This window comes from Macrosteles quadrilineatus, unplaced genomic scaffold (genome assembly GCF_028750875.1).
Source record: "Macrosteles quadrilineatus isolate MER2022 unplaced genomic scaffold, UCM_ALF_1.0 Scaffold_2__2_contigs__length_208266976, whole genome shotgun sequence".
NCBI lineage: Eukaryota > Metazoa > Arthropoda > Insecta > Hemiptera > Cicadellidae > Macrosteles > Macrosteles quadrilineatus.
Window position 1 is genome coordinate 117743137 of NW_026542595.1, and position 20760 is coordinate 117763896.

At 32.4% G+C, this 20760-nt stretch overlaps 3 protein-coding genes across 16 annotated transcripts in view; 1 reads left to right on the forward strand and 2 right to left on the reverse strand.

Moving 5' to 3' along the window:
• Window positions 1-20760, forward strand: part of LOC128988189 (neurobeachin) — a 632264-nt gene that overhangs the window by 399206 nt on the left and 212298 nt on the right. The window lies entirely within an intron of this gene.
• Window positions 1798-10871, reverse strand: LOC128988197 (uncharacterized). The gene is made up of 4 exons (XM_054409457.1): window positions 10767-10871; window positions 9821-9976; window positions 2667-2828; window positions 1798-2096 (listed from the first exon to the last, which is right to left on the reverse strand). Exons 1-4 carry the CDS (start codon window positions 10833-10835, stop codon window positions 1929-1931), a joined length of 555 nt encoding a protein of 184 aa, XP_054265432.1. The 5' UTR covers window positions 10836-10871; the 3' UTR covers window positions 1798-1928.
• On the reverse strand, window positions 11873-15230 carry LOC128988196 (uncharacterized). The gene is made up of 4 exons (XM_054409455.1): window positions 15137-15230; window positions 14399-14554; window positions 13052-13216; window positions 11873-12086 (listed from the first exon to the last, which is right to left on the reverse strand). Exons 1-4 carry the CDS (start codon window positions 15206-15208, stop codon window positions 11922-11924), a joined length of 558 nt encoding a protein of 185 aa, XP_054265430.1. The 5' UTR covers window positions 15209-15230; the 3' UTR covers window positions 11873-11921.

Here is a 20760-nt window from a genome sequence, read left to right on the forward strand (position 1 = left end):
TGCAGCTGCAGTCGTGGAAGCGATCATATTTCTCCCGCCAGATATTATTCTCCGGATCCCTGAAGGCGATAAATACTTTGTCTTGTGACTTTGGCGGGATTTTCCTAATGTTATCGTACATCTTGTTTATTTGAGCGCTCTCCCGAGATTATTGTAAAACGCGGAATCTGACTTTACACACTTACTGTGATTTGTGATGGATTTATCTTGATTGTTAACCGAGAAATGATGCAGTGGGAGCAATAGAATATGTTATTGTGGCTTCTGATTAGCATTTTTAATTACAATTGTCTAAAATTCAGTTAAATACAGTACTTTAAAATTCCAGTCCATTTCTTGACCCAGATTTGCAATAGTATCTCTGGTACTTATATGTTATCAAATTATAAATGATCTGCCAGCAAAGTTCTCCTAAAGACAATACAAACTCATTAATCTGTTTTTAAACGATTCCAATTATATTTTGAAGCTATGATTGTGTGTTATAAAATTTATTTCATATGTTGTAAAAACTTTGATCTTTTTCTCTCGTGCTAGCAGTGGATATATTTCTCACAGTTTACAAACTTTAGGTCGTCGTCCGTAGTTTTCTGTTGTGTTTTTGTTTTTACGAGTTTCTCGACGCATTTTGTTGTTTGGTATCTTTTTGTATTCCTAAACTAACTGCAATATTTGTAGCACGGATTGAATGATTACATATTTTATTTACGTTTTTAATACAATCCCTTCTGTCATATGCATGTATGACGAGGAGTTGACGATGGCATAAGGTCGAAACCGCGTTTTTGCAAATTATTCGCATTGAAGACATAAGTAAATACAATATTCAACCTAATATAATTAAACCTAGTCTGACCTTACTCAACTGCCATTGGATTAACTAGTTATATAAAATAATAGTGTTGAGGATAAAAGCTAGAGAAACAAAGATAGCACCTTATTTTAAACAAAAATTTTCAGATGATGCCAGTTTTCTGTATATAAATTAATAATGAGAAAGTGAGGAGCGAATGTATGGTTTGCATCTTATTATCTACACAACCAATTTTATTTAAAATTTAAATTAAAACTTAAAACATCTTGTCTTAGAAAATTATTTGGTACCTGTTAGAACGCAACAAAATTATAAATACAACCAATACTCGTTTGATAAGTTTCTTAAATGAATATTGGTCTAGGAAACGTATACTATGTTAATATAGAAGTAGGAATATGTAGGTAAAAGAATATTGTAAATCTTGGATACAATGAAAATACATTCATTTAAAATTTCACCCTAAAATAAGTTCAACACCTTTTATGTCAACGGTTTTAAATTAGTTACTCTGGAGACGTTTGAAGGCTTTGAAAGTAGGTTTCATTGTTGAAAGTCCACAAAGTCTAGTCTAATTAGATTGATAAATATTTAAACTTTTAATGATACAGAACAGTCAGTGATATTTCGTACTTTAGAGTTTCCATATTTAAGCAGTCCCTTTGTTTCCCAGAGTAACTAATATAGTTTTGGAAAGTTATTTAGTGTAAGATCACAAAGTCTGAAAGATTTCACTCAATTTGTCTATAGACAGCTTTTTACTACTATAAACTTGAAAACTGCCAAAAACACTGTAAATAGTATAAGGATATTAATTTATTTTAACCAAAATATCACTTTTGTTTCATCCTAACGTTCATTAATACCATTTAGTCTAATGAAAGTCGTAAACACATTTGAAGCTATAACAAAACAACATTTTTAGGTTAGGAAACAACTCATCAAAATTTCAAAACTGTTTTAATGTCAGTGAATAATTTGCATGTTAAATGTTCATAACACATCAACCATAACCAGTCTCCTGGGCAGTCCTTAGGTAGACGGGGGACAGGTTCCATTACACAAACTATAGTCTCCACTTCTGCTAGTCTTGGTTAATCAGTTGGTTTTCATTTTAGCTTTTCGTCTCTTTAGGCAGACATTCACCGTAACCGATGATACAGCCGACAAAGTCTGTATTGTAGTGGAATTTAAAGAACCCTCTATACTTCCCATATTCCATGGTGGGAATGTTTTTCTCAAGGTTCAGACTCATTTCCCAGTTGTCCACGTTGTACACTCCCTGGAATCGAAAAACTGTTTGAGTCTTCAAAACACCGAGTAGGCCACAGTTTGTTCATAATGGTTCAAATTGTTTGAGTTTGTGATGTTGAAAATAAAATTTAAGTAGGTTCAAACATAAATACAGTTTGAAGATAAAATGTATCTACACAATATGTGACATCAAAACAAAACATAGATAAATGATTGGAATTCTTCAAAACCAATTTATTGAATATTTAAGTTTTACAAAATTTTCATTCCTCAGGGGTTTATAGTTATTATTTCACTAATCATTTGATGGATGAATCAGTTGTTGGATAGGTGGTTATTTATTGTCGATTTATGTATACATTTTATCGATAAATGATCTACATAAGTCCCCACATTAGTAATGGTCATATGCATAATGTTTTTCTCATATCATATTAGTGTATGGTATTATCACAAAGCAATAAATACACTTTTCATTAAAACTCCCTATGTGAATAAAAATGTTGATTTCCATGTACAATTTGGTTATCAAGGAAAGTGACTAAAAAAGTATACATGATAAGAGTACTAAACAATTTCGACATGAAATAAAACTTACCGCGGGAACCGGGCAACTTTCGAGGGAGTTGTTTGAAGCTTTTCCTATTGCAATGATTTCGGAGCCGACCATTTTCCAAATAGCTTTGCAGTTTTTCATGGTGTACTGTATGAACTTCGGCCTCCACCCGCCGTTTCCAAACTTTTGAATCTCGACTTCAACCTGTACGCGTAAAGAAATATGAATTGTTTTTCATAAACATAATCCGTGTTAAGTAAGACTCTAGAGTTGATATTTTACTGTAAGAAATAGTAATTTAGATAAAAGTTGGAGGAATATCAAGTTCATCACCTTGGTTTTTTACACTGTACCTTAGTTTTTTTAATCGGCGTATTCTCATTCTTAAGAGTACATAGTTCTAAAAAAACTACTAGTTAAAGTTTTAAAACTTATTTATATTCTGAAAATCACCTCGTGTTGATAATTTACCTCATTTTACCTTGTTATTCTAAAAGTAGGATGGGCTTGAGACAAATCCAAGATGGCGTCATCTAATTTCACTTTAGGTGTTCTAACACCCATGTAGTCTAACCTCACTTTAGGTTTACTAATACCCATGTAGTATAACCTCACTTTAGGTTTACTAATAAAAATTTGGTCTAACCTCACTTTAGGTTTACTAATACCCATGTGGTCTAACCTCACTTAAGGTTTACTAATACCCATGTGGTCTAACCTCACTTTAGGTTTATTAATACCCATGTGGTCTAACCTCACTTTAGGTTTACCAATACCCTTGGGGTATAACCTCACTTTACGTTTACTAATACCCATGTGGTCTAACCTCACTTTAGGTGTACTAATAAAAATGTGGTCTAACCTCACTTTAGGTTTACTAATAAAAATGTGGTCTAACCTCACTTTAGGTTTACTAAAGAAAATATGGTCTAACCTCACTTTACGTTTACTAATACCCATGTGGTCTAACCTCACTTAAAGTTTACTAATAAAAATGTTGTCTAACCTATGTAAGCCCAACAAAGGGAAAAAAATACTTTTCCCCATAAAGTGAGTTAATCTTCTAGTAATAAATATGTAGTTCTCAATTTTATTTCGTGTTGCCTTGGCCAATTATTGACTTGGCTAATACAAGTTTTTCGATCTAGCCAAATAAATGACTTATTGACTTATTATTATTGACTTATTTCGGTTGAATAATGTATCCCATATTAGCCAACTTTTAAGAACTGACGGAGAGTTTCTTTTTCCATGATCAATTTTACATCGAATCCGCGTTGGGTTGATGTTTCGTCTGATAAACATAGTTCGATCCTAAACAACTTGCCAAGGCAAATCACTGGATAAATATCTTCAATTACTGCAATAAAACTGACAAACTGTAGCTTGTTGTCCATTTCCGAAAAGGTGATCAACTTTTCTTCCTTCCCCATGTTTTATTCAGGCCTAGGTCTGACATCCCTTCCAAAAAGACAAATGCTGCGATGAATATATAAAAAATTCAAAATTCTTTATTAAGTACTCTTATACAGCTTGACAGCCAATTACATAAGGCACTAATACAAACATAAATTATATGCACGACAACTACCCTACAGCAAACAGCATACAACTTTGATACATACACATAAAAAAATATTAATAATAGAAATAGTTTGAAACTGGTTTTAAATAACTATATTACTTATAGATAAATGAATAAATAAATTACTGATAAACAAATAAATCTATATGCACTAACAAAGAACCATAAATAAACAATAATATGCAACATGCAACCAGCAAACATGACTAATTGGCACTTTTTCATTAAAAATTATTTATATTACTATTTAATTTAAATCTAAACATACTTAAAGAATCATTAAAGATATCCACTTCTCGGCAAGACAAATTATATAACCTACACATGTTGTTTAGAGGTGAATAGAAGGCCAAATTAGTTTTCGAAAATGGTATAAAAAATAAATTTGCATTTCGTGAGGTGAGGCGAGGAACAGCAAAGCTGATACATGAAGCTAAATCACTATTGTCAACGCTACCATCCAAAAGCTTATATAAGAAAAGTAATGCATTTAATTTACTTCTTTTTGTTAGGCTAGGGACTTCAAAAATATTTAATAACTCAGAATATGGCATCAAATTAGTATAAAATCCAAAATCTTTACGAAATAAAAATTTTAAAAACTTCTTCTGAATGTTCTCAATCATATCTGAAAGATAATTTACATGAGGATACCAAATCAATGCTCCATACTCAAGTTTAGATAGAACCAGAGAAAAGAAAAACTACTTTAAAGATGTGAGGTTCTCAAAATATATACTTGACCTCTTGATAAATCCTATTAATGAGTATGAAGCTTTACATAATACAATCACATGATCATTAAATGAAAACTTTGAATCAAAAATTACTCCTAGATCTTTCATTGATGACTTTCTGTCCAATATTATGTCTTCCATTTTATAATCAAACATTATTTTAAATTTCGTAGTTTTTCTGGTATAGGAAACTATTGAGCACTTAGAATCATTGAATTTTAAATGCTTCCTACTCCAAATGATCAAGGAATCTATGTCTTGCTGCAACTCATAACAGTCATGTACATCATCAATTGTTTTAAATAATTTCAAATCGTCCGCATATAATAAAACTTGACTATTTTCGACATAATTTTGTATGTCATTAATAAATATTATGAAAAGCAAAGGCCCTAAATTTGATCCTTGAGGAACACCTGATCCGACTACAAGTTCCTCTGAGATATATCCATCACAAGAAACATATTGCTTTCTTTTATACAGATATGAACTAAAAAACTCTACAAGTGATGGAGTTAATCCAAAATAATTTAACTTTGATAGCAGAGTTAAAAGATCAACTTTATCAATAGCCTTTTCAAAGTCAGTGTAAATAACATCAACTTGTTGGTTATTGCCAATTTTAGTGCAACAAAACTGAAAAACTCAACAATTTTGAATTAATTGATCTCTTGGGGAAAAATCCATGTTGATATCTACTAATATATTTTTTAACATGAGAAAAAAGTCTGTTCTTGCGTGACTAACAATTTATCTATATCAGATAACAACAAATCCAACGTGCGACCTTGGAGGTTCAATACCCATGTGGTCTAACCTCACTTTAGGTTTACTAATACCCATGTGGTCTAACCTCACTTTAGGTTTACTAATACCCATGTGGTATAACCTCACTTTAGGTTTACTAATACCCATGTGGTCTAACCTCACTTTAGGTTTACTAATACCCATGTGGTTTAACCTCACTTTACGTTCATTAATACCCATGTGGTCTAACCTCACTTTACGTTCATTAATACCCATGTGGTCTAACCTCACTTTACGTTTATTAATACCCATGTGGTCTAACCTCACTTTAGGTTTACTAATACCCATGTGGTCTAACCTCACTTTAGGTTTACTAATACCCATGTGGTCTAACCTCACTTTACGTTCATTAATACCCATGTGGTCTAACCTCACTTTAGGTTTACTAATACCCATGTGGTATAACCTCACTTTAGGTTTACTAATAAAAATGTGGTCTAACCTCACTTTACGTTCATTAATACCCCTGTGGTTTAACCTCACTTTACGTTCATTAATACCCATGTGGTCTAACCTCACTTTAGGTTTACTAATACCCATGTGGTATAACCTCACTTTAGGTTTACTAATAAAAATGTGGTCTAACCTCACTTTACTTTTACTAATACCCAATGTGGTCTAACCTCACTTAAAGTTTACTAATAAAAAATGTTGTCTAACCTATGTCCCACCAAAGGAAAAAAATACTGTTCCCCATCAAATTGAGTTGTCTTCTAGTAATAAATATGTAGTTCTCAATTTTATTTCGTGTTGCCTTGGCCAATTATTGACTTGGCTAATACAAGTTTGTTGATCTAGCCGAACAAATGACTTATTGACTTTTTATTATTGACTTATTTCGGTTGAATAATGTATCCTATATTAGCCAACTTTTAAGAACTGACGGAGAGTTTCTTTTTCCATGATCAGTTTTACATCGAATCCGCGTTGGGTTGATGTTTCGTCTGATAAACATAGTTCGATCCTAGACAACTTGCCAAGGCAAATCACTGGATAATATCTTCAATTACTGCAATACAACTGACAAATTGCAGCTTGTTGTCCATTTCCAACAAGGTGATAAACTGTTCTTCCTTCCCCATGTTTTATTCAGGCCTAGGTCTGACATCCCTTCCAAAAAGACAAATGCTGCGATGAATTTATCAAAAATTCAAAATTCTTTATTAAGTGCTCTTATACAGCTTGACAGCCAATTACATAAGGCACTAATACACAATAACATAAATTACATGCACGACAACTACCCTACAGCAAACAGCATACAACTTTGATACTTACTCATAAAAAATATTAATAATAGAAATAGTTTGAAACTGGTTTTAAATAACTATATTACTTATAGATAAATGAATAAATAAATTACTGATAAATAAATAAATCTATATGCACTTACAAATAATTATAAATAAACAATAATATGCAACATGCAACCAGCAAACATGACTAATTGGCACTTTTCATTAAAAATTATTTATATTAGTATTTAATTTAAATCTAAACATACTTAAAGAATCATTAAATATATCCACTTCTCGGCAAGACTAATTATATAACCTACACATGTTGTTTAGAGGTGAATAAAAGCCCAAATTAGTTTTCGAAAATGGTATAAAAAATAAATTTGCATTTCGTGAGGTGAGGCGAGGAACAGCAAAGCTGATACATTAAGCTAAATCACTATTGTCAACGCTACCATCCAAAAGCTTATATAAGAAAAGTAATGCATTTATTTTACTTTTTTTTTGTTACTTAACAAATATCTAATAACTCAGAATATGGCATCAAATTAGTATAAAATCCAAAAGCTTTATAAAATAAAAATTTTAAAAACTTCTTCTGAATGTTCTCAATCATATCTGAAAGATAATTTACATGAGGATACCAAATCAATGCTCCATACTCAAGTTTAGATCGAACCAGAGAAAAGAATAACAACTTTAAAGATGTGAGGTTCTCAAAATATATACTTGACCTCTTGATAAATCCTATTAATGAGTATGAAGCTTTACATAATGCAATTACATGATCATTAAATGAAAACTTTGAATCAAAAATTACTCCTAGATCTTCATTGATGACTTTCTGTCTAATATTATGTCTTCCATTTTATAATCAAACATTATTTGAAATTTGGGTGTTTTTCTGGTATAGGAAACTACTGAGCACTTAGAAACATTGAATTTTAAATGCTTCCTACTCCAAATGATCAAGGAATCTATGTCTTGCTGCAACTCATAACAGTCATGTACATCATCAATTATTTTAAATAATTTCAAATCATCCGCATATAATAAAACTTGACTATTTTTGACATAATTTTGTATGTCATTAATAAATATTATGAAAAGCAAAGGTCCTAAATTTGATCCTTGAGGAACACCTGATTTGACTACAAGTTCCTCTGAGATATATCCATCACAACAAACATATTGCTTTCTTTTATACAGATATGAACTAAAAAACTCTACAAGTGATGGAGTTAATCCAAAATAATTTAACTTTGATAGCAGAGTTAAATGATCAACTTTATCAAAAGCCTTTTCAAAGTCAGTGTAAATAACATCAACTTGTTGGTTATTGCCAATTTTAGTGCAACAAAACTGCGAAAAATTCAACAAATTTGAATTAATTGATCTCTTAGGGAAAAATCCATGTTGATATCTACTAATATATTTTTTAACATGAGAAAAAAGTCTGTTATAAATAATTGATTCAAATATCTTGGCTGGAGATGATAAAATAGCTATTGGTCTATGATTTGAAATGTCATTACTTGCACCTTTTTTAGGGACGGGGACAATCTTGGCTAGTTTCCAACAACTAGGAAAATAATTACTTTTCAACGATAGATTAAATAAATAGTGTAAAGGTTCAACTAAAATCTCAGCACAAGCTTTAAAGATAAAGGGAGGTATTCCGTCAGGACCAAGTGTTCTTTTAGGCTTTAGTCTATTCAGACTGATAAGAACTTCTTGTTTAGGTATCTGATCAAAAGACAATGTTTCCACGTTGCTCATGACAGCCGAGTCCAAGGCTTGTTGCCAAAGCTGATAAGAGATGAGAGTGCATGTACTGTAAACTGAGTTGAAATATGTTGAGAATGCATCAGCTATTGCTGCTCCCCCCTCCACCTCTTTACCTTCAAATATCATCGTTGCTGGTTTTACATTAGTACCCTTCAAATATTTTATAACAGACCAAAAGGATTTAGGATTTTTATTTAACTCTATTTCAACAGTGTGTGAATATGCCTTATAATCAAATGTTATTTGTTTTTTTTTTACCTCCTTATTCTCTTAAAATCGTCCAACAAGTGAGGCATATTATAAGTTATTAATTGTTTCCTAATCTTAACTTTCTTCTTTATTAATTTTTTTAACTTATCTGAATACCATGCAGGATATTTTAAATTAGAACTTTTCCATTTTGGAACACACAAATCTAGAATTGAATAAAATTTCTCATGAAATAATCTAACAGCCTTATCAGTATTTTTCTCCATAAATAATAAACTCCAATCAGTATCCTTCAAAAGATTATACAAGGAAATCAGCTCTAGAAAAATGATAACTAACCTCACTTGAGTTCTTCTCCAAGGGGACAATTTTTTCATTAATGTTGAAAGAAGCAATTAATGCTGGATGATAATTATTTATATTTACTAATGGAACTTGTTCTTGCGTGACTAACAATTTATCTATATCAGATAACAATAAATCCAACGTGCGACCTTGGAGGTTCAATATGTTATTCAATGATTTTAATGAATACATTTTAATGAAAAATAGCAACTGCTTACAAATTCTATTCTCTCTAGACAAATCACACTGAGTTCCAGTAATTGGCAAATTAAAGTCACCCAACAAAATTAAACGTTCATTTCTTAATTTATAGAGATCAAGCTTATCAAAGAAGTTTTTGTATGTTTCAAAATTAGAACTAGGAGCAAAATATACAAGTGATAATAAAATAGAGTAATTATTAGTTAGTTTTTATCATATGTTAATGTTAGTAATATATCAACTGTTCCATTATATTCTAAAGTATCTTATAGTTTCAAACCGTACCTTAGTTTTGTCGTCGATGGGCACCCCCAAAGTGAAGCTCTCGTGGTATACCTTCCTTCCTTTGCCGGCAGAGTTCAGTCTGGTGGGGAAGGTAATCTGGCCCGTACCTTGATCTTCGCATGGCTCAAACTTTTCAATATTTATATCGTATGGTCCCTGGGAAGATAGTTATACTTTTAAGATATTTGAGATGAAAAAGGTGTCAGACACACAAAGTGTAAATCTTCATCGATTCGATTACTTGTCTTTGTTCGTTGTGAGTGCTTTTTACAAACACAATATTCTTTCAGGTACTTGACAATTTGTGCTGTTAGAAAAATAGTTTTTTAGACAAATAGTTGTAATGGAATAACAAATTCCAATAATTAGAGTATAGTTTAGTTTCATTGAAATGTTGGAAAACATAATTTTTGAACTTTGTTTACTGAATTAGATAGATTTTGGACCTAGAACTTTATTTAAAACCTTAATTAGTTAATCATTAACGATAATTCAATGGCAACTTTAGTACAAAAAAATAATTAAAAATTCACGAAAATATTTACACATTTCTTGTGTATTATTTGCATTATTTTTATTTTCACACATCATTGTATAGGCTATGCTGCAGACAAATGTTAACCTTTCCCATCAAATTAACTTGCATTTTTAATGATATCAATTAAAAGTAGAATACCCTTAGCCCCTAAGTCTATTTAAATCAAAATCATCAAATAGTAATACCAAGTACAAGTGATACAATAAAAAATATTATTTTTATAAAAATCATAAACACTTAATTTGATATCCATGCTTATATGCTTAGTTATGGTTGTTCAAAAATAAAATTGTATTCCTGAAGGTAAATCATTTTGGATAAAAAAAATCGAGTGCGGAGACCATTGGTACCGTTTTAAACAATTAGTTTTTTTTTTTTTTTGTAATTATTTTATTTAATTATACTTACCATTTTAGGCCCAAACGCGTTGATGGTCCCTATAAACGCCATAACTGTTACAACTATTCCCAATTCCATTTTGTATGACCACTGATTGACTTTGTATTCTGATTCCCCACGTGGTACTCAACAGTGGGAAAATCTTCCTGTTCGATCGAATTATTGTTGACATTGGTAATTTATCCATCTATTGTTTCGCTTCCCGTGATCTTATCGCTCGGTTGTTTGAGTTGCGCCACGTTTCAATAATTGTGTGACGATGACATGTCAAGTAAATGTTTCTAAACAAATCCAATTTTCCCTTTAACGTTTTTATCTCCATAACTTCCAGTTTAGCAATCTAGATAAAAGTATTTATTTTATGTTTGTAGTTTTTCATAAGATATATATTATTTTTCGTTCAGTGAATTGTCCAAACATCCTTCGACGGTATTTTATTTTGCACGTAAAGAAACGTGCATTCACATTGCAAATCTGGAGTGAGACAAAGTAATTAGTATTTAAATCCATTTTAAATTTTATTCCGGTTAAAAATAGTAACCTTCAAATTTATAAATGAGTAAATTTATAAATATCAATTATTACAAGCTGCTATACCAGTGCTTTGCAACGGGAAGAAAATGTGACCTAGAGAGCTATTAAAGTAATTCTGATGTGTGTTTTGAAATACGGCAACTCTATGATTTAGTTTGAAAATATATTCTGATTTAAAAGTGTTTAAACCTACTTACTTTCAAACCCCTACTTTTTATGTTAATAGATCCAAAAGAATATGACAACATACCTTTAGTGTAGCAATAGCATCAATTGCTTTATATTGATGCTTCACGAATAGTCAAGCCTCTTTACATGTAGCTTACTATATAAATTACAAAATGAAACTTTGAGCAATACTTTACAAAACGTATATAACCTTTCTTTAAAACCATACATGATTTTGCTGTTTCTCTTTTTTGGTTGTTATTATTTTTTTTCTGATTCTTTGTTTGTTTTCACTCAACATTATTATGTATAGCTAATACACTAAATTGTACTAAATATCAAAATGAAGCTGTCCGTTGGAATGTAAAATAAATAAAATAAACCACTGGGACATTAAAAAACAACTGGGAAAATTAAAGCAAACCACTTTTAATTTAATCTATAATTTGACAATATCACACCCTATTGTGTATCTTTGGGTACCGCATTCACTGTAAACATCATACAACCAACGTATTCATCTTTATAGTAAAATTTCACGACCAATCTATACTTCGCGTACTCCATGACTGGTATGACTCCGGTCATGTTTAAAGATACAGGCCAGTTGTTCACTACGTAGCTCCCCTGAAACCAAACGTTTTGTTACTCGCTAGTTTTTATATACTAGTAAAACGATACATTGATTCATACTTTATACTTAATACTGCTACATACCTTCGAAAAAAGAAATAAATAATTCCAATCCTTAAAATACTTTACTTGCTTGTATGGTGAAGTATAAGATGTTTTAATACCTATTTGTATATTAAGGGCGCAAAGTATGTAATTGCCGAGAACTGTAGATGCCATACATTTTGAGAGCGGCAATCGCTGTACTCGTAATACACACACGATTCTTGAGTCACAGATTAACTTTTTAGTTCTACATCAAATATCATTTAGATCATGTTTGCTTTTTAGGTTACGGTATGTCATTTGTTTACCGGATAGCGCTTTATATAAACGCCAACAGTGAAATAAGCTGATTCAGCTCGAAAAAGCGAGGGAGAAGGGATCAAGTGGAAACGGGCTGTTTTGCGTACTGTTTAAAGCTGTGGCAATTCCCATGCAGTTTTAGGAAATAGTTATTTGTGCAACTAGTGAGCAAAGTGAGCAATTGCCTCACTCGAGAGAAATCCTTACTCACGAGCCGTAGGCGAGTGAGGAATGCTTTCTCGAGTGAGGCGATTGCACATTGCACTCGAGTTGCACATTATATTTTCCCTACAGTTACCACAAAACAAATAAATTGGTAAAGAAACGTGCATTCACATTGCAAATCTGGAGTGAGACAAAGTAATTAGAGTGAGACAATGTTAATATGTCTCACTGATGAGCATCGTTCGTGCCTTCACGTTGCAAATCTGGAGTGAGACAAAGTAATTAGAGTGAGAAAATGTGAACGTTGTCTCACTGATGAGCGAATTAGCCACTTTGCTGTCTGAAATCAGTGAGAGACATGTACATTGTTAGGTGACTGTAGGAAAACCAATCAAACGGAAGTAAAATAAATTACTAAAAGCACAGATATCTTATTTAAGCACACCTACCGGAGGGAAGGGGCAAGTGATGAACTGGGTAAGATTAGTATACTTCATTGCATCATGAATCTGATCTCCAATTCTTCGCCAGAGATCTTCACAGTTTTTGACGGTGTACTGAACCGCCCTCTTCCGCCATCCGCCGTTTCCCCACTTCTGCAGTTCTAAGACTGCCTGTGATCAAATATAAAGAAATATATTTTAATTAAAAAAATCAAGTAGCAGAAACAATTATAGTTACGTGAAAATCTAACTAGTTTCACGGTGGTTTTCTATAACAAATGAAAAATCTGGTTATTTTCCTTGTTTAATTTTTGTGTTAAGATGTTTCATTGAAGAAATATTTTAGAAAATTGAAGTTTAAGTTATTTATTAATTTTTCAGGTGTCGCTTCCCGAACTACTTAACAATTTCTAATCTAGAGGTAAATACCTTGTTGCCGACGTAATCCTTGGTAGCCTTAATGGCGATCGGTTTCGATACACTTATGGTGTCATTGTCAAGCGTAGACGTTGGTTGTCGCTCCTAGGAGGTCGTCAAAAAGTCTTCAGAACACATCAACGAGATAGGAATGAAACTAAAAATGTTTACGAAAAATAATACTGTACAAGGTGAAATCCGTCGACATCAAGTCCTTTGTCACATCGGTCATCATAGCGTTTTACTGTGTCAATGAATAACCCTCTAGCATAGTTTTGAGAGATTGGTCGTAGGGTTACTGTTAAAACTGAAATTCCTAGATATTCGGATGTCAGTTGTTATTACACAACCAAAAAATCCTTCCAATGATTGAAAACATGTATGACAATTGACAATAATCTCATAAACCTATGAAGATCTGTCTTGAAAAATATGATAATCTATAGGCAAAAGTTTTCAAAAATGCAGACACCAACCCGTACAATAGATATAGATATAAGATAATTCAAGAAGAAATTATTTTAAGAGTTACTGTGATGTTAAGATTTTTCACCGATTTCGTAATGGAACGTAATATTGCAAAACATGACATGATGCAGAAGAAAATCAATTTTTAAATCAGAAAATAAAATTGCAAATACTTCTTTTTGAAAAAATTCAGTAACTCCCTACAATATGTTTTGTTTGAAATAAAATTTAAATATTAACAGATTTTTCATTAGAAAGTAGTGAAAAATTATCCATAAGGCCATAATGTCAAACTTTAAAGGCCTCTGGGGCAGAGCCCCAAGGGAATTTACTTGGTTTTTTATTGATGGCTAATCTACAGACCGAGACCTTTCTTTGGACACCTCTACCAAGTTTCTACACCCAGCCGTTCTCTCAAATTAGTGGAGACAAAGTTTCCAATTAAATATTTAGATTGTTCGAAGTTACCCTTGTGTTTTCGTCAGCCGGTACTTCAAGTTTGAAGGTCTCATTGTAGAAGTATTTGCCTTTTCCAACAAAAGTTATTCTGCTGGGGAAATATATTTTACCAGATCCAGGGTCTTCGCATTGCTCCATCTTTAAAATTTCAATCTCATACGGTCCCTGTAGAAATGAAGTACTGAAGTAGTGTTAGTCAAATACGTCTGGAAATATTATATATTCAATGTCTTTTTTTGTGAAAGACATACAATATTTTAATTGCAACAAATACCAACACACAATTTTGTAAAAAATCTAAACTATGAAATTAACAGAACATTAAGAGGGTTCCACCCATCGGATGTTTACTAATAAACATGGTTCTACAAAAAGGACCTCCTGGTATTATTAAAGTGTTTATTGAGTTCAAATAAACTGAAAAAATTCACAAAGATCCAAACTATGCACTAGCTTAACTGAATCATCGTAATTGTTTCTTTAAGCATTTACAAATTAATTTTGAAAATCCGTAAATTATTCTTTTTCACATGCGATTTTAACTTCTAAATAATAGTTAAAAACTATTTTTGCTCCACCCAATGCAAGCTCTGATGTTAAGAGCACAAAAAGCACACAATCATTGGAAACAAGTTTGTTTTAGAGTGTTTTTTTTTAGCCAAGGACAAAACTAACTTTCTCCTTGCAAAGTACGCATTGAAAACTGACGTTTTTGCTGCGGTATGACGTAAACCAAATGTTACTTACCATTTTAGGTCCGAACGCTCCCGTGGTCAGTTTGACTCCAATAACCAACAACAAGGCTATTTTGCCACTCATTGCAGCGGAATCGTGCGTTGATGTTTACCACTCATTTCACCTCCGACAACACAAATGTTGACGTGGTTTTTACCCGGTTTCCTGTGTGTTTATCTGTGGGTAATTGATCTGTAATTATATCAATATAGCTGTATAATTTGTTCACTTATAATCTTCCGTTCCCACGATTGTATTTCAAACTCAAACATCTTTAAGGCTTACCTTCCGATCCAATTTATTTTTATAGTGGAGACCTAGGTTTCTACGTCGAAACGTTATCGTCAGTCCTTTGTCTCATAGGCTAGCTAAACATCTTTGCCATGTCTTACTGGTATATACAAATATATATTTTTGAAAAATACTTAATAATCAGTCAGATGTACAGAACTCAATGTATACACATACACAATTATTTAAGATTTAAAATGAAATTCTTAAATTTTGTTTTTCATGTAAAAAATTTACGTTATAAAGAAAACTATCAAATAAATGTTTTTTTTTAGCTTACACGATAAAATACAGTTTATACCCAATTTTAAGGTATTCAACGTAAAAAAAACTTGGCAATTATTTGTTCGGTTATTTTTGACTGAATGAGCCAGTAACTTAATTATAACACATAATCGAACACTTTCAAAGACACAGTTCCCTTGACTAGTCAATAAATCACTTCTTTTGTCTTTCTTTGGGATATTTCCAACCATTGTTACTGGAGAAGTGAATTTATTAATCGAAAAGTACAATAATTCATTGTTACTCCCGCCTAAGGGTCTGGTTTTATTAACTTTGAAATATGATAAAGCTATTGTGGAAGCAGTAATAAAGGAAATATTGTTGTAATTCGCTAATAAAACTAAGTTTGTAAATGCATTTAACCTTTTTAGGAAATCAATATTTTCATTAGATAAAATTGTCAAATAAAGAAGTTTTATATTGGTTAACAATTTTTATCTTAGGAATAAAATGTTACCAACTGAATTATTTGTAAATACAATACAAAAACAATCTCCAGATGATCTTAATAATAACTAAATAAATATTAAAGAACAACAAACATATGACATCTTCTCTTCCCTTTTTTTAAAGACATGTTCTTCTTGGTGGATTTATTTGTCTACCAAATGAGGAAAAACAATTAGGCTCAGTTCCAGGGTCATCAGATGTTTTGGGTTGTAGTTGTCTTAGCATTACCCCGTTGCGACGTAACATGCCTTCGTTTGTCTTAACTGTGTATGATCTTGGAGCTACTTTATTAACTATCTTCCCATCTTCTCTCCTATCAGGAATATACACGTTGCATCCAATAGTGAATTGCTTTTCATCTCTCACTCCATGCCGTTTATTGAAGTAATCTGCTTGAGTTGCTCTATATAGTTTGTCCAATTCTCTAAATGTCTTGTGATCTACCATTTTAGGCTTGAGATCTTTCGTCAATGACGGTAGTCGGGTTCTTAGTCTTCTTCCCATCAACAATTCCGAAGGGCTGTACCCTGATGGACCTGGTGTTGACCTGTACTCCAGTAATGCAAGAGTGGGGTCTTTGTTCTTTGTAAGCATCTTTTTAAGCGTTTGGACTGCTCTTTCAGCTTCACCGTTTGCCTGAGGCACCAGTCCGAAAGGGCGTGGGTTCGGATCCCACCGCTGCCACCATGTCAAATAAAGAAGTTTTATATTGGTTAACAATTTTTATCTTAGGAATAAAATGTTACCAACTGAATTATTTGTAAATACAATACAAAAACAATCTCCAGATGATCTTAATAATAACTAAATAAATATTAAAGAACAACAAACATATGACAAAAATGTTTTATTTTTTAGATACCAATACGGTTATTACACATTTTACGTTATCGTGTGCTGTGGGAATAAGTTAACTCATCTAATTAAGCATGACAAAACTCGAAGCTGTAGTTCTTACTTAGGAATTTTAGACATCATTATCTAACACTTGTTTCTGTATACGGTATTTCTTAGTTTATTTTCACTAAACTAACAATTAACTTTGTAAAATAAACATAAATATTACAATCGTGTCCGTACTAATATCTCCGGGTATAAACCCTCAAGATGATAAACAATTGTAAACATTTGGGGAAACGAGATTTTGAGGGGGAGATCGGACGCTGCCTCGGGCAGACAATTCCATTCCCTCACTTTCCTCCTTGGGTAATCTAATACACTTGGCTTAAACCTTACCCAATGTCTGTCCTGTCGGTCTGCAGGGAAAGGGAAAAGATATTCAAACAAATATTCATTGCATGAAAAAAAAAGGGTTGAAATTTGAAGAAAATAAAGTTTAGTAGTTCTTGGTAACTGTAGTAGGCAACGGTTTTAAAATACTTGACGCAACCAAATGTATCAAGATTTTGACCTCGATTTGCGGATTTATTTGATTAAGACAGTGTTTTTTTTTGTTTTTTTTTTTTTTTTTTTGGGGGGGGGGGGTAAATTCGACATAGTCTTTCATTATACTTTCTTATGATGTGACTATGTTCGGGCTAATGGGACAATTTACAGTGTTATTACCGCCAGAATTGCAACAGTTTCAGAAGAATATGTGCATCATATAAGTTTTGAAAGATGAAAATGTATTCTGATAACAAGTACAATCCATATAAATAAAATGGATTTTTAGAAATGGAAATCGCTTGTTTGCAGCCTTTTATACGTCAAGTGTAGCAAAGCTGAGAGACCCAAGTGTTCTAACAATCAAAAGGTCCCTGTATTGATCCTGAGGTGAGGAAGCTACCTAACGGTTCGAATCTGGACCCAGCCATCCTTGATCATAAGGCTTTTAACATAGATAAAACATACTATGCTTTTAATAAATTATCCAGGCTAGATGAACAGCTGATTTTGAGTAACAAAGCTACAGAGTATTATTAAGTACTAGGTGAAACCCGTCAAAATCGACGGTTACTTTCAAGGGTTACGTTAATTCATCTAACTGCGATAAATTGGGTGAAATATGCATATTTTGAGCATTTAGCATTGTTTAAAGAGTAATAAGAGTAAAAACAATAATGATATTAATTACGTTAGTTGCCAAATTTGGTTGATCATTCAATGAATAAAATATTCCCCATACCGTACGTCATAGTGAATATATAGTGAATTTAATCAAACTCAGATCATTATTGCTCGAGTTATCGTGCTAACGGACACACACACATATATATATATAAATTTAGGTGTTCACGTAACTGGCTGCTGATAAATTAAATTATTATAGTAAATAAAGTACAACTGAGCACCCTGAATATCATATTTTTAATAGACGTGACATGTTTCCTATGAAATATACGAAGAAAATGTAAAAAATCCAAATCATGTTTTAAATAGCCAAATTCCTTCAAGAAACCCAATCTTTGACCAAATTTTAAAATTAAATAATCAGTGTTTAGTATTTAGAAGGAAAAAGGAACTATTAACTTTATATTAATTCAAAAGAAGAATATTTATTTTATTTTAAATACAAATGGTAATGCCAAACGCCAAAGCCACAGAACCCAAGTCCGTTTTATCTTCAGACAACAATCTTATCGCTCTATTCATGTCATTGTCCTTATCGCTTGTCGTTCGCCTCAGACAGGTATCCTGGTCATTCTCTCTCTGTCCACGGCCCTATTAATATGGTCTAGTACCGGCCACCTCTTTTAACCTCATTGCCATTAACATTAACTAATCAAGTTGTTTTTAGTTTTCATTTTAATTGCAATTGACATTGTCCAATCTTATTCTGAAGTTATTTTGTTGTTTTAGTGACAAGTAGTATTTTTATTTGCGTTTTATTAACTCACGAATCATGCACCATCAAGTAATCAAAGTGTCCTGTGCAGTGTCGCGACTTCTGTGTAATTAAAGTGGCCACGAACAATAAAAGACTTAGCGTTACGTGCGAACATCAAGCCTTCAAGCAGAAAGAAGAGCGAAAATCGTCTCATCCAACATCCAAGGGTTCGTCACAGCGCCGACACTAATCTGAAGTTCAAATACGCCATCCTTCCCACTTCTCCCTACGTCTGCACTGGAGTTTGTAAAGGTACATGTTTTCAAGTTTCTTATTATTTTCCGCAATGTAATTTGCGGTGGTCCTTCGTAATTTACCTATGAATAATCACTTTTAATATTCAATTTTTAAATAAATACACTCATACGTAACATTTGGTCATTTCTAGCCATATCGTTTTCCAGTTTTATGGAAATATATCCATTGCTCATTTCCGCCATTTTGAATCTCTTTCTCTTTCTGACTGACATTCTGTCCAGTCAGTGACGTCAGTCCGTCAGTGTTCAGTTCATGTCCATGTCATATTGTCATGTTTTGAATCATACCACTCGGCGCATGCGCGCACATAACCTGTTCCAGCTCAGCCAATCATATTGTCACAACAATATTCCCAGTGTGCATTACATGCAATATTAGTTCTCTAACTCTCCGCGTCTTGCATAGGCGCTGCTTTGCAGCTGTTTCGGCAAACTCCAATATTTTCTGCAACGATCAGCTGATCGTTAACTGTCATTATCTTGTTTGTTTACATTTTCATTTTGCCGACCAAACTTCAACTTCAAAGTGGCAGTGGTTAGTTTGGCATTATTTTTACTTTATGTAGTGGACTTATAAAGTGAAATGTATTTTAGTTAATGGGTTGAGAATATTTTCTACTTTTTCAACTTAAAGTGTTACAAAATAAAATTGAATAATCTATACAAGAAGAAAATGGACTTTCTGCTGATTGATTTGAATAATGAAATACTGTCATGTTTTGGACTGTGGCTGTAAGTAGGCCTATTTACTGAAATATAACTAATTATTCCAAGTTTAAATAGTTAGGCCTACAGTACTACACTTGGACAACTTTATTATATTTTTATCATCATATCCTATGCTTTATTATTTTATAAAGACAAACCAAGCTGGTTATTTACTGGTTCATGAACCTAACCTTCAGTGCTCACTAAGATATAGCAATTTATTAATATTTACTCTCAATTTTTGGAAATAGGCCTAAATTAAGGTTAAAACAGAAGATTGCTAGGCAACCATGGCTACCTCCCTTGCTGTTGTAAATGCAAGAAAGGATAATGCCTTCACTCAAATTCAGATGATATATGATTTGTCCAAGAAAGTGTCTGATAAGGATATTCAGCAAAGGTTTTTGATTCGGGCTAAGTCTGTAAATAAACTCCGAGATGATTTCTCTGAGGCTTTAGATGCCTGCCATGAACTTGAATTAGCAAAAGATCCTAACTTTCAACCCAACTATGCTCCTCTAAATAGTGTTGATGAATTAATTGACTACATTAATGTCAAATGTTGCCAACCTTGAAAGTAAACTTCAATCCTCAAAAAATAAGAGTGATAAGACTCCGACTCCACAACCTTCGGTTGTACGCTTACCCAAGCTTGAACTTAAACATTTCAGTGGTGAACCTCTGGAGTGGGTGTCCTTTATAAATTTGTTTGATTCTAGCATTCATAAAAACTCATCTTTGTCTGATGTGGTGAAATTTCAGTATTTATTAGGCATTGTTTCTGGGGAACCCTTGAATTTAATTAAATCCCTGCC